General features: G+C 56.9%; 1 protein-coding gene across 1 annotated transcript in view; it reads left to right on the top strand.

The window, feature by feature from the left end:
- LOC108297473 (protein monoglycylase TTLL8-like) overlaps positions 1 to 3,007 on the top strand; it is a 45,116-nt gene extending 42,109 nt beyond the window's left edge. Inside the window, 4 exon segments of the mRNA XM_017520124.1 lie at positions 1,068 to 1,432; positions 1,435 to 1,478; positions 2,277 to 2,703; positions 2,706 to 3,007. Of these exon segments, the coding sequence (XP_017375613.1) occupies positions 1,068 to 1,432; positions 1,435 to 1,478; positions 2,277 to 2,703; positions 2,706 to 3,007 (1,138 nt within the window).
- Positions 3,008 to 14,079: the final 11,072 nt, after the last annotated feature.

Raw genomic sequence — 14,079 nt, 5'->3', positions numbered from 1 at the left:
CCTTGCAGCATGTTCAACTCTGGCCCAGGCTGGGGGCTGTGGTCATGCCAGGTGTTGCACTGGAAGTCACACCCAGAAGAGGGCCTGGGAGGAGCTGGCCTGGGACCTCGACTCTCACCCACCTACTGCCTCTGGTCAAGTGGGCCTGGAGGGGGTCCAGGAACTCACCTGCGCAAAAGCAGCTCCTGCGCAGTGGGAAGCCAGGGCCCCTTCCAGCCCCTGTCCCCAGACCTCCAGCTGAGAGCTGTGTGCTGTGTGCCATGTGCCTGGCCAATCTCCGGGCCTCTCTGAGCCACTTCTCCATCTAGGACATAAACATGCATCCCAGTGATGGGAGGGTCCCTGACATCGGGTCAGACACATACTGACAAAAATTAAAGACAGGGGTTAAGCATTAGCCCTGTAGGTCTGAACCCTAATGAGCTATTTTTGCCAAAACGCTCTTCTACATGCCTATATCTTTTTTCTTTTCATCCACTTCCCAGTGGAAATATAACTTACGTACAGTCATGGGTGGTCTCACCTCCCCCCCATGAACAAGGTGGAAAATTCCTGGCCCAACACACCTACAATGGAAGTGAAAATGCTCTTGACGTACATACAGCATAGTGCAATCTCCTAAACCATGTTAGTAGTTTTAACTCCTATTTAGAAATAGGGCAAGAGTATAACTAAATTACTAACAATTTTAGGTAGGTGACTGTTTCTCACCCTGTGTCACCAGCATCCCTCTGGCCACATGCAGATGGGGAAACTGAGGTGCAGGGAGGCTCTTATTTGCCAGCAGCGCCTAGTTGGGGGCCCTGGGCTGGTGGGCAACTGCCCTGCCCCCAAGTGCATTCCATGGTATCTGCCCGCTGGACTGAGGGTTGTCCTGGGCTGTCAGCTGGGGAGCCAGAAGAGTCCCCCAGCCTGGGCTCCTCTGGCAGGCGTGGGAGTCCTTGGGGACGAGGTTCTCTAGAGCCAGCTGAGTGGGCGCAGCACGGCTGGGAGGACCCGCCTTGGGCGCCTTCCTGGGCTGGAGGCTGAGCACCTGCCCCTTGACCCCCGCCCCTCACCCTACGCAGTGCCATCCACTTGTGCAACAACGCCGTCCAGAAGCACCTGAAGAATGACGTGGGCTGCAGCCCTCTGCTGCCAGCACACAACATGTGGACCAGCGCCAGGTTCCAGGAGTACCTGCAGCGCCAGGGCTGTGGCGCCACATGGGGCAGCGTCATCTACCCATCCATGAAGGCAGCCATCGCCCACATCATGATGGTGGCGCAGGATCACGTGGAGCCTCGTAAGAACAGCTTTGAGCTCTGCGGGGCCGACTTCGTGCTTGGGAGGGACTTCAGGCCCTGGCTGATCAAGATCAACTCCAGCCCCACCATGCACCCGTCCACACCTGTCACGGCCCAGGTGTGTGTGAAGGTGCAGGAGGACACCATCACAGCAGCTGTGACATCGGCAACTTCAAGCTCCTGTGGAGGCAGGTGAGCCTTGCCTGCCCCTGCCTGGGTGGTGGGTGCCATCCTCTGGGGGGTTCAGTGGCAGCCCCCCGTGTGAACGCCTTGCCACCTGATTACTCAGTGAGGGTGGAGCCACAGGCTGCCAGCCCCAGAGGGTCCATGGAGGATGCTGATCCCGCTCCGTGACTCCTGCTCTGTGACCCAGGCCTGCCCTGCCCTCCTGTGGGACTCGGTGCCTCATTGGCACTGAGGAAGCAGCTGCTACAGGCATCCAGGTATGTGGGGCAGCCCTGCTCGCTCAGCCCAGAGCTCCGTCCAGCTTTCCTCCCTCGTTCCCAGCCCCACCCAGCCCTGACTGATGTTGGAGGTGGGGGCTCCATGCCAGCAGCCTCCAGGCCCACCGTGCTGCTCCTTCGCTTTGACCTGCAGTGTCTTCCACTCTGAGGGTCTTTTGGGGGCCTCCTTCTTCCCTTGGGACCTTCCTGGGGGGTGAGGCCTGTGTCTGGAGACGTGCTGGAGCCATCGGGAAGTGTGGCCGATGCCTCTCTAGAGGCCTCTTTGTGGCTAAACTGGAGAAAAGGGCAGCCCAGTCCTTGGGTGTGGGGCCCCCTAGATGACCCCCAAGCCTCAGGAAGCCTGGGCTCCCCACAGGCTCTACAGAGCCTGGGAGCCTCCTGAGGGTCTGCATGGGGCCCCAGGTGTTCACTCCTGAGTCGGGCGGGGGTCTGTGCCCCGACCAATCCCTCCTGCACAGATCCCTCCTGCAGGGACTCCACCATCCCAGCTACACCCCAGCACCCCCAACCTGTGCCTTCCCCTCAGCCTGTGGTCGAGCTGCCCCCAATCAGCGGGCCTGACCTCTGCATGGCGGGCATCGGTGTGAGGAGGGCAAGGAGGCCGGCGCTGCCCGTCTGCAACCTCAAGGCCTCAGCCTTGCTGTGGGACGCACAGCCGTTGAAGGCACAGTGCCCCCTCGCCATGCTGGACCCCACCCAGGGACCCACACGACCGGCTTGCCAGCGAGACCTGGGACTGAAGGATGAGAAGGGGCTCCCCCTGGCCTTGCTGGCACCCCTAAAAAGGCCAGCCAGGAGCGGCAGAGCCGTGCAGCCCACCCGCACCAAGGCTGCCGGGAAGGCGGAGCTCCCTGCCTGCTTCTGCTGCCACGTGGACAGTCAGGCCCTGAACACCTGTGACCCCGAAGCCTGGCCTACCAGATACTCAGATCCAAACCTGTTTAATGTGCACCCCTGACGCCTGTGCTGCAGGGCCTGAAGACAGAGGAGGGCACCCTGCGTCCGCCACCCGGAGCCCCAGGTAATGCGGGGGCCATGGGGGCCGCCTGCCCCATCCCTAACTCTCCCTCACCAGCAGCCACTGTGCCCTCCAGGACAGGGCACAGAGCAGGCTTCGATGCTGGGCCCCGGGTGTCCCCTGACGGAGGGTTTGGGGTATGCGGCACCTGTTCCAGCCCCGCATGGGGGTCGGACGGGGGAAGTGGGAATGCTGATCAGGTGGATAGTGGGGTCCCCTCTGTAGAACCTGCTGGGTGATGCCTTTCTCAATACCTCTGGGGTGTGGTGCGGGTCAGGAGGATTTGAGCTCAGCCCTTGAACCACGCCATGAACAGCACAAACTCCCTGGCTGAGCGAAGTGATGAAAGTGACCGCTGAGCTTTTGCGTCTGGTTTTCTGAAGGCTCTGAGGGGCTGAGGTTACAGGTGGAGCCACCATGCCTGGCTCCTATTGGGCTCTTCTGAGCCTTGGCTAAACCTTCAGAATTAAGGGGCTGCCACTGGCTGCTCTTGGCCTCAGAGTAGCTGAGAAGGATGTGGGGCTGGGACGCTGCTGGCCAGTAGGCAGCTTCACCTGTTTCTCCCGCTTGAGGGTTTTTATGAGGGGGCGATGGGGTTTCTAGGAGGGCACGATGGGGTCTCTACGAGGGCACGGCGGGGTCTCTAGGAGAGCGTGGTGGGGTCTCTACGAGGGTGCGGTGGGCTCTTTACGAGGGCGCGGCGGGGTCTCTACGAGGGCGCGGCGGGGTCTGTAGGAGGGCTAGGTCCGGTGTCTAGGAGGGTGTAGTGGGGCCTATAGGCGGGCGCGGCAGGGTCTCTACGAGGGGGCGGTGGGCTCTTTACGAGGGTGTGTTGGGCTCTTTATGAGGGCGCGGCGGGGTCTCTAGGAGGGCGCGGCGGGGTCTCTAGGAGGGCATGGCAGGGTCTGTGGGAGGGCGAAGTTGGGTGTCTAGGAGGATGCAGCAGGGTCTATAGGAGGGCGCAGCAGGGTCTCGACTAGGGCGTGGTGGGCTCTTTACGAGGGTCGGTGGGGTGTCTAAGAGGGCGTGGTGAGCTCTTTACGAGGGCATGATGGGGTCTTTATGAGGGGTCTCTAGGACAGCACGCAGGTGTTGCCGCCTCCTGATTCCCACTGAGGTTCAGGGGCTGGGACTCCACTCACGAGATGCCACCTGTCCCATAGGAGGCTAAGTCCCTCCTGCAGCTCTAAGGTGCCAGTGTGCCCAGATAGCCTGCACCAGCTGCAGCCTCTCACGGGGACAGGAACACCCTCAGCCTCGACACTCCCGCCTCCCTACTGACTTGTACAGCCGCTGACCTGCCCTGGGACTCTGGGGGGCTGCCCCAGCTGCTGGCCCTCATCTGCAGGCACTGCCCTTTGCCTACCCCCCACTTGGTCCGGCCCAGCTCAGCACCATGCATCTGAACCTGAGCCCAGGCACAGCAGCGCAGGAGTCGGGGTGGGGGCTGCTTTTCTCCGAATCCCCCGGCTGGTTGGGTCCTTCTAGGCAGGACTCACCTCAAGGAGGGCTGGGAGAGGCAGAGTTGGAGTCCCCCTCTGGGGTGAGGGGCCAGGTGGAGGGGCGTTGGGCAGGGTGAGGAAGGGGACCTCCACATCCACAGAGCCTTCACCCCAGGGGTGTGATGCCCCACCCCTGACCCCCTGCCCACGTTTTTAATTTATATTTGAGAAGTAGTTTTGCTCTTATTGCCCAGGCTGGAGTGCAATGGTGTGATCTCAGCTCACTGCTACCTCTGCCTCTGGGGTTCAAGCGATTCTCCTGCCTCAGACTCCTGAGTAGCTAGGACTACAAGCGCCTACCACTACACCCGGCTAATTTTTGGCATATTTAGTAGAGATGGGGTTTCACCATGCTGGCCAAGCTGGTCTCGAACTCGTGACCCGGTGATCCGCGCCCACCCCCACCCCCACCTCAGCCTCCCAAAGTGCTGGGATTACAGGCGTGCGCCTGCCCGGCCGGCATTTGAGTAGAGGTCTTGGTTTTCTGAAAGCTGGGGGAAGCAAGTGGGCTCCATGCAGGAGCGAGTTGGGAGCCACCTGGGGCTGGACTTTCCCCTGGGCTGCTCTGGCAGGTGGTGAGATGCCCCTGAGGGGCCTGCCTGGGGCGTGGCCTTGAGGGGCGTGGGCATCGCCTGTTGATGGGTGTGGACTGAGGGACCCACGGGCGCGGGGATGAAGCCAGGGGCGTGGTCGGGGGGTGAGCTGGGGCCAGGGAGGCCGTGGGCGAGGATTCAGGGGTCTGTGGCCTGGCGTGAGGGTCACCGGGTGTGGGCGCAGCATCTTGGACGCCGTCCAGAGGTCCCGGGGGTGTCGGACGTCATGGGGCTGGACGAGCTGTGGTGGGTCGTTGTTGGGGAGGGCTCGGGGCGCGACCGCAGGTGGAAGAAGGCGCTGTCGGGGTGGAGGGTCCCAGCGCTCCCAGGGGGCGGGAGCAGTCGGGCGGAGGGAGGCGCTACTGGATGCCTGGCAGACTCCCGCGGTCTCAGCACCCGTCTCTCCCCAGGGCTGCAGGGGGACCCCCGAGCGCCGCCTTGCCTTGTGTCCCGCGGGCCACAGTTTCCCCACCTCTCGTTTCGCGCCGCGGTCCTGCAGGGCGCGTCCTTCGTGCCGCTGCGTGGGCGGAGCTGCAGCCCAAGGAACCCGTGAGCCGGGACCCACGCGGGGACCAGGACGACGACCCAGAGCCAGGCGCGTGTCCGTGGAAACCTGCGCGGAGCTGAGGCCGAGAACACGGCGCTGTTGCAGAGAACCCGCGTCCTCGCTGGTTTTCCTGGGTGCCCTGCGCCCGGCATCCCCTCGCCTGCTCCTGCCCATCCAAGACACCCTGGGGAAGGCACCAGCCCTGGGGTCCCAGGCGGACGCTGGTTCGTTCATCCCACGTTTGTCCAAGTCTCAGCACCGCCCAGGCTCTCCCACCCGCGTTTCCTCCCATCTGGTGCCCAGCGTGGGCGCTGAGGGAGACCCCAGAGTTGGACCGTGCGATCCATTTGCAGTGGGCTTCTTGGCATACAGGAGGTCAGTGGGCCGTGTGGCCATGCTGCCCTGGAGACCCAGACATGGAAAGACTCCCCCTGCCACCCCAGGCCTCGTCCAGGAGGTGGCTGGGGCCTGCCTGTGAGCCGGTGGCCTGGCTCTTCGTGGATACTGAGCGGGGCCAATCCCGCAGCCCTCAGAGCCAGAGCCAGAGCTCCTGTCCTCGGGTTGGAGAGGGTGGCTGGGCCAGGGCAAGGGCCTGGCTTCACCATCCTTCCTGGGCCTTGGGACCAGCACCAGCCACACCCCCTGGGCTGTCCCCACAGGAGGTCACTGGCTACTGGATGCCTGCAGCCCCTTCCTGCATCATGGTGCTGGGAGGACGCCTTCAGGCAACTGCCTGTCATGGTGGGGCCCTGTCCCAGTGAGGCCTGGAGACAAAGAGATTGGGGTTTGAGGGGTCGGGGGCGGGAGGGACACTTGTCCTTTCTCAAGGATCCTGCTGGCCATGCCCATGGACGTCGCCTGGGACACCTGCCATGGTTCAGCAGTCCCCCGGTATAAGGAGGGCTGGGTGCCAGGCTGACGGGCGAGGCCCAGCTGCGGTATCTGTCTTACAGCCCAGCCAGCATGGGACAGTGGGTGACAGAGACCATCCTTGGCCACCCCCAAACGTACCTGCCTGCTGACCACGCTGTGGTGTGGAGGCCAGCACTGGGCACTCTGCAAGGTGCCATGGCCACAGGCACACTGTGGGCGAAGTGTGCTCAGCCCCATGGACCCTGCCCAGCAGTGACTGCATAAGTTCTAGCCCATGGAGGTGGGGCAGGGCCAAGGTGCTGGCCCAGAAGGCAGGGAGGTGGGCAGTGGGTGGTGGCAGAAGGGAAGGGGGAGTTCATAGCCATGGCAGGCCCCTGCTGCCTTTCCTCCCCTGGGACCCAGCCCCAGAGCTTTCTTCCCAAGCTCCCTCCTGACGCTCCCCCGAGCCCACGGTGTGAGGCCCATGGCCTCTCCCAGTCTGGGGGTGGTGCCGCTCTCCACACTTGGGGGGGTCCTGTGGGTATTCCAGGCAGAACACCCCAGCTATCCACTCCCTCCTTCCCCCACCACACACACACAGACGCGTGTGCACACACACATACGAACACACGTGCACGCACACACACGTGGGGCAGTGCCCTCCCAGAGACAGAGGCAGGAGCTTTTGTGCTGCCGAAACATAGAGATTGGGCTGGACACAGGGAGCCTGGGCCTTGGCCTGGGCCTGTCCAGGAAGAGAAGAGCCAGGTCACCCAGAACCACACCCTGGTTCTCTCTAACCCCCTGCCCCGGCTGGAGGCAAATGGGAGGCAGTGAGCTTCTGCCCAAAAACTTTCCTACGCATTGGATGCTCCAGGTAAGAAGAGGGCTCAGAACAGCTGCCTGAGCAGAAGCCGAGCCCCAGAGTTCCCAGCCTTGGGGGCTGCCCTCTGGAGTGGAGGACCTCACAGTGAGGACCGAGCCGGGGGGTGGCTTCTTGCATCTGGAGGGGAGGCGAGGGCTGAGGACTTGGGGTGGAGTCTCAGGTCCCAGGAGAGGGCTCTCCCTTAGAGGCCGGGGCTGAAGCCAGGGGCTCTGGGGTACCAGTGCCCAAGACAGATTCTGTCCCCTTTTGCCAGCCCAGCCAGCTTTCCAGGGCCCTTGTCTACTGTCCCAGCCTCACGAACGCCTGAAGGGGGTGCACACAGGCGATGCCTTGATCCCACTATCCTGGAGCTATCTCTGCTCCAGTGGCCACCCCGTGGGGAACCCCATTAGGGTGTTATGGGATTCCAAAGACCTCAAGGTTTCTGGATGCTTCCTTTGGAAACGTAGAAACTCCACAAGTGTCTGGCCACAGTCTCAAGGCCCCAGGCAGTGGAAGGTCTCCGGGCTGCTGTCAGCAAAGGGAGCCCTGTTTTGCCAGGAGGGGTGTGTCCACTTGCTCCTGCTGTGAGGAGCAGCCTTCTCTCCTCTGTTTGTCTTTGGGGCTGGAGCCACAGGGTCAGCCAGGAGACGCTGCCACAGGGCACCTTGCAAACTTGCCCTGCTCACGTCCACAGTCTCCAGTGAGAGCTGTCAATGCACAGCCAGATGCTGGCTGGGCAAGTACTTGAGTTCCTCGGCCTGACCTGGGGCATCTTCCAGAGCCTGGCCATCCCCAGGATTGCGGGAATGTGGCCTCTCCTGTTCTCAGGTAAGTTCCTGCCTCTTCCTAGGCCCCTACACTGTGGCAGATGAGGCCCTGGTTTCTCCTCAGGTGGGTGTGGCCAGATGCTCTCAGCACATGGACAGGGACAGGTGAGGGGTTGGAGGGGCCTGGGGGCCCCTGGCAGAGCTGGTGAAAGGAGGCTGGGAGACCTGGCCTGACCCTGCCGAACTGCTCTGGGAAGTGTTTGCTGGAAGCTCACGGCAGGGTGAGCCCACCTCCGACCCACCTGTGACCTCCGAGGAGGCTGTTATAATCTAGGCCAGTGAGCAAGCCCATCCCGGGCTACCCACCCCACCCCACCCCACCCCCAGGCTGCTCTGAGCCATCAGGAGCTGGTGGCGATACACAGGCTTTGGTAGACACCTATCAAGGGACACTTGGGGAACAGTGAACATCCCGAGAGTGAAATGCTGGCAGTGGAGGTGCCTGGGGGGTGAGGTGGGGGGTGCTCCCGCTTCAGGGCCAGCTAACTCAGCCTTACAAGAAAGGGCATTTCATCACCTGCAGCAAGAAGTGTACCAGCTATCCCAGAAAGGGGCGCCGGTGCCCAAGGCTGGCCAAGGCACAGTGGGGACACAGGTGTGGAAAGAGACTGGAGGGGGTCCCAGGAAGGGGGAACTCACTGAGGACCTGCTGGGTGCACCGTTCCTGGCATGGGGACAGCAGACAGCAAGATATGCCCTTAGGGCGGTGGCCTGGTCACCTCAGGGGACTCAGGACACCCAGCAGCTCCACAGGGCCTGAGATGGGTCCAGCAGCAGGCTCAGGGAGGGGAGGGAGTGGTGGGTGTGGGTGCCACAGTCAGGCTCAGATTCACGGGGCATTTGTGGCACAAGGAAGAATGCAGGCTGGGATGCATGGGAGCTGGTGGGAGCAGGCGAGATGGGGGATTCAGGTGGGAGAGGTATTAGCTGGATTCCCTCCTGCAGGGGAGATGGAAAACAGGGAGGGACAGGACTGGGGGTCCTGGCTGGGGGGAGGGAGGAGAAGTGAGAGTTGAGACTCAGAGGCGACTTTTGCCTGTTGGTGAATGGAGGAAATGTTTCCTGAGTTGGGAGACCTGGGGAGGCAGCCTTGAACCATGAGCTGGAGAACCTTGCGGAGGCAGCTGCGGGGTGTGCTTCCCAGCGCCAAGGGAGTGATAGGACTGTCCCACACTGCTACGGGCAGGGTGACCCCAGGGGGCGGGTGGGGACCAGGACTGAGCCCTGCCTACTGCAAGGAAAGGGACAGGGGCAGGGGCGGGGACTGAGGCAGGTGGAAGAGGCTAGGAAGGAGGGGACCCAGAGCCCACTGAGTGGCCACCCGGGTGCTTGAGCAGAAAGCTGACAGTCCTCGAGGTCACTGCACCTGAGGGTCTGTGGGCAGGTTTGCCCGGGAGAGCACCGCCAGGCCCTGTAGCTCAGGGAGAAGACGCTGAGTCTCTGCCTGTCAGGTGTGGGGGCATCAGGACTCAGGTGTAGCGGGAAAGTAGGCAGGGCCCAGGGGAACAGCGTTCAGGTGGTGACAGCCAGAAGCTGTTGACACCCCAGCTTTATGGAGCCCCACATGCCAGGCGGGGTGGACACTGCCTTCCTGCAGAACCAGCATCCCCACCAGAGACCAAGGAAGCACAGGAAAGTCGCCATCATTTCTCTAGGCCAAGCTAAAGAAAACACCTAACCACGGGGTTTGAACATTACCGAGTTGTCCCTGTAGCACACGAGGACCTGACCCTTGGGGCCTGCTCATCTTGGGTCCGCAGCCTGGTCAGCTCCTGGAAATGATTTTCCCCTGCATGAGGAGACAATCCCTTTGCATCCACACCCTTACCACCATTCTCAGAGTCCCATTTATCACACAATTATCAGCTTCTGGGACCTGAGAGGCTGCTGCCAGGAGAGGGGTGGGAGCCAGTCTAGAAGAGGCAACTGGTCATTCAACTACAGCCCAAAGGCACAACTGCCACCCCAGACAGCCAAGTCTGGACAAGGGCAGTGGGACAGCCAGTAGCTAGGAGCTCACACTGTGAGGGAGCCTGCTTGTGTTGAGACCCCAGCTCTACACTGACTGTCCTTAGAGCCTGGGCAAGTTGACTAACTGCTCAGTGCCTCCTGCTCAGTGCCTCAGTTTCCCTAGCTCTAAAATGGGGTTAGTAATTGTGCCTATCATAAATGGGTGTGAGTCTGGCAGTGCCTGGTGCATTACACTGAAAACAAGTGCCTTACACATTGTTGGTACCCAGTGAGCCAGTTTACAGCCCCTTAGAGGAGAGCCATCAGTGGGCATCCAAGGGAGCCTGGAACCCTGCGTTCTGCAGGTGCCTGGGGTCCTGTGCCCAGGAGAAGCTGCTCCCCCACCCCACAGCAGTCTACAGAACACCGCCTGGCCAGATAGACACTTCTTTGTGCAGGTGTCATAAGGGAGGTCTGGGCCCCTCCGGGCTCCATCCTTCCCTGGCTAGGCTGTAGAGAGCCCAGGACCCTGCCTTCTTAAGTCAGGCCCTTTTCTCCCTCCCTCCCCCAAACTCACAGCCTCCTCACCACTCTCTGCCTCAGACTCCGGACTAGTCTCATTATGCCCTTTATCACTGTTTGCATCAGGGTCACCCTCCCCCCACAGCGCTGAACCCTCCTTTTCCGACCCTACCTGCTGAAACCTTTCCTCTGAGCCCTCGGGAGACTCCAGGGCAGCCTCTCCCTGGAACATTCTCCCCCTTGCTGTTTGGACTGAGACCTAGCCCGCCCTGAGACCTGCTTCCCCACCCTGGTGTCTTCCTGAGCAGGGCTGCTTTCCTCACTCCCTGCCCCTCAAACCCTCACTGGTGTCAGACAGTTCCTCACAGACCATCTCTGCGCCCATTCTGAGGAGCCCTCTTGTTCCAAATCCCTGCATAGGTTCTGTGACCCTGGCACCACTCCACCAGAATTGCTCTTGTGGGGCACAACGTGGTCTCCATGTAGCTGAAGCCAACTGCCAGGCATCAGGCCTCATCTTTCTTCAGCCATGAGCATTTCCCCTCAGTGGATCCACACCACTTCCCCAACCTGAAACATTCCCAGGAAATGAGGCACTTCTTTGTAGTCTTGGCTCCTCGGCCACATGCTATTGTGCTCTTTAAAAGACTGATAAACATCATGGCTCTTTTAAGCCTTGAGGGAAGTGGAAGGACACCAGAGGCTACTGCATAAGTACCTCTCTGCGGTACCAAGTAAGACTGGGAGAGGAAACTGGACCAAGCCACACCCCATCACTGGAGACCTCCCCTGGTCCACACTCATCTTGGGCCTCCCTGTCCTCTCCATGTGCTACTGGGATGCTGATCAGGTAATTAGCGATGCTGTCACTGAACTGACTGCCCGTGGGGATTTGTGGTCCTTGATGCGTTCCAGGCTCTGCCACAGTCTGTGCATCCACAGGTGACTGCAGGCCTGGCTGCTGTCTGCCATCAGGTTTCCCTTCCATTTTTAAAATTTCATAAGAAATACTATTTAAAAGCAGTTTCTCCCACGGTCCCACATAGAACACATGAACTATTTTCATTCTTTTTTTCTATCAATCATTGTCTAAAAACATATTTTTTACAAAGTAAGACCCAGTTTTGTTGACTGTATCTAATTTTAACCTATTAAATGGGAATCTTTTTTTAAAGTCTAAAAACATCAAGTATTTGCTGGGGCGGTTAGGAAACATATATTTTCATACATTGCTGAGAATGTAAGTTACCATAGTCATTTTGGAGAATAATTTGTGGTGTCTCAACAAAGGATACAAAATGAAATTAGTATTCAAAACCAAGTCAGTATAATTCCACATCAACAGAGAAAAGGAGAAAAACAATATAATTCTCTCAGTCGATGTAGAAAAAAAAAAACTTGATACAATTAAAAAAAAATCCATGATAAACAATCTTAGCAAACTAAGACTAGAAGGAAACTTTATTACTCTGACCAAGAGTAGCTACAATAAACTGGCATTAAATATTTCATTTAATGGTGAAATACTCAAAGCCTTCCCGCTAAGACTGGGGATGGGAGAAGAAGGCCTGATGCCCCCACTACAACTCAAAGCTGCAGTAAAGATCCTGCCAGTGAGTGTAACAAGGCAAGAAAAAGAAACAAGTTAGAAAGTTTGGAAAGGAAGAAAACAAAAAGGTAAATACTGGTTACCAGCATGTGTTCACTCAGTGATATATCATCTGTCTTTGCACTGTGACTTGTGCACTTTTCATTAAAACATTTATTACAAAAACAAAATGAAAAAGATGTAATTAATCTCTACTCATTGACATAGAAATGTCTGTAATATGGTACCGATGGTGGAAAAAAATAGGCTGTAAAACTTTATGCTATGATTCTATTAAATGCAAACATATCTTATATTTTTAAAAGTTTATGGGAAGAATATCTTTGGAAGGATATACACAAAAATGTATAACACTGATTGTATCTGGGGAGTGGAAGTGAGAAACTGAAGGTGACCAGTACGTCATTGGGAATCCTTTTGTTGACTGAAAATTACAACTAAAAAAACAAAATTGTATGTGCATGGGTGGGTTCCCACGGTGACTACTTTGAAGAACAACATTCCCTTTGCTGTGTAAGATGTGGTATATTTTTAAAAGAAAATAATGATTTCATTACTTTATAAGAGTTTACTTATTTAAAAAAACTAACCCAGATACCCAAATTTTAAATTAAATTTCTAAGCAAAGAATATGTAATTATTTAGAGGTCTAATTGCTAGCATTAAACATATATTCCACCTGCTCCTAAAGTTTATTTTATTTGGATGCCATTATCAGCTTTGAAGGTGGACTTGGCAGGTTTTTTTAATGTTAATATTTAACACTAGTACACAATTAAACGTGGTGGCTTACTGTGCTTTATGCTTGATAGTTGTGACACTCAAATTAGTCACTGCTTCCCAGTACATTTTAAAATGATCCGTTTTCGGGGGCTGCGCCTGAGATATATTTTGTGTCCCCACAACACAGCAGTGAGCACATTTCATGGCATGCTGATGCTTACTGAATGGTACAACTGAGGACTGGGTGACTAGTTTGATTGTACCTGTTCTTATTCCAAGAGGCTCAACAACATGTTCTATGGAAGCATGATCCTTCAAATGCACTCATCTATCCTTTCAGTAATTTTTCACTCCTTCAGCCAAGAGCTTCTCCATCTGGGTTTCTGCAAGACCAATCTCAAACCCATAAAGCAACGGGTAACACCAACCCCACTAAGCTCACACGCCCAGCTTTGGAGGCAAACTTCATTTCACGGCAATTCTACTTCACCACTACAAGCCAGTGCAGCATGTTAGTTTATAGATTAGCCATTGGTGTTAGAGAGATCCAGCTGTGGGTTTGTCTTGTGAATAATTTGCTTAACTGAGATTCACATTCCTCATCTGTATAATGAATAGAACCAAACTAATAATGCCTCAAAGTGATTGTGATGCTTCAAGGAGGCAACACAGAGAAGTGACCACATAGTATCCAAGACTCAAATGTGTATCAGTCATCCTTTTCATTTTAATAACTTAAGCAGCTGTTATTAAGTACAGTCATATGTGGTATAAAGACGTTTTGGTCGTTCCCCCTCAGAGAAACCCCATAGCCATTAGTAGTCACTTCTCTTTTTTCCCCAACCCCCACACCCCTGGCCCTAGGTAGCCACTAATCTACTTTCTGTTTCTCTACATTTGCCTATTCTGGCAATTTCTATTTTAATTTAAATTTTATTTTAATTTCCAGGATACACGTGCAGGTTTGTTACATTGGTAAAAGTGCAGCATGGTTTGTTGCACCTGTCACCCCATCACCTAGGTATTAAGCCCCGCATACATTAGCTCTTTACCCCCATGCTCTACCTCTCCTGCTTCCCCCCCAGCAGGCCCCAGTGTGTGTTGTTCCCCTCTCTAACATTGTGCACATTCTAATACCACTCCCTTCCTAGTGACAAATGAGTAAGGAAAATTCTTTTGCTTTTGTCTGGAGAACCTCCCTGGCTTCAGGTTCCTGATAGGTGTGAGGATCTGTGGTATGGTGTGAGAAACAGATGGCTCCAGGAAGAACTGTGATCATCTGCTAAGGTCCCCGGAGACAGCCATATCTCTTAGGTGG

This window comes from Cebus imitator, unplaced genomic scaffold (genome assembly GCF_001604975.1).
Source record: "Cebus imitator isolate Cc_AM_T3 unplaced genomic scaffold, Cebus_imitator-1.0 Scaffold804, whole genome shotgun sequence".
NCBI classification, from domain to species: Eukaryota; Metazoa; Chordata; class Mammalia; order Primates; family Cebidae; genus Cebus; species Cebus imitator.
This window is presented reverse-complemented; position numbering and strand designations above follow the sequence as displayed.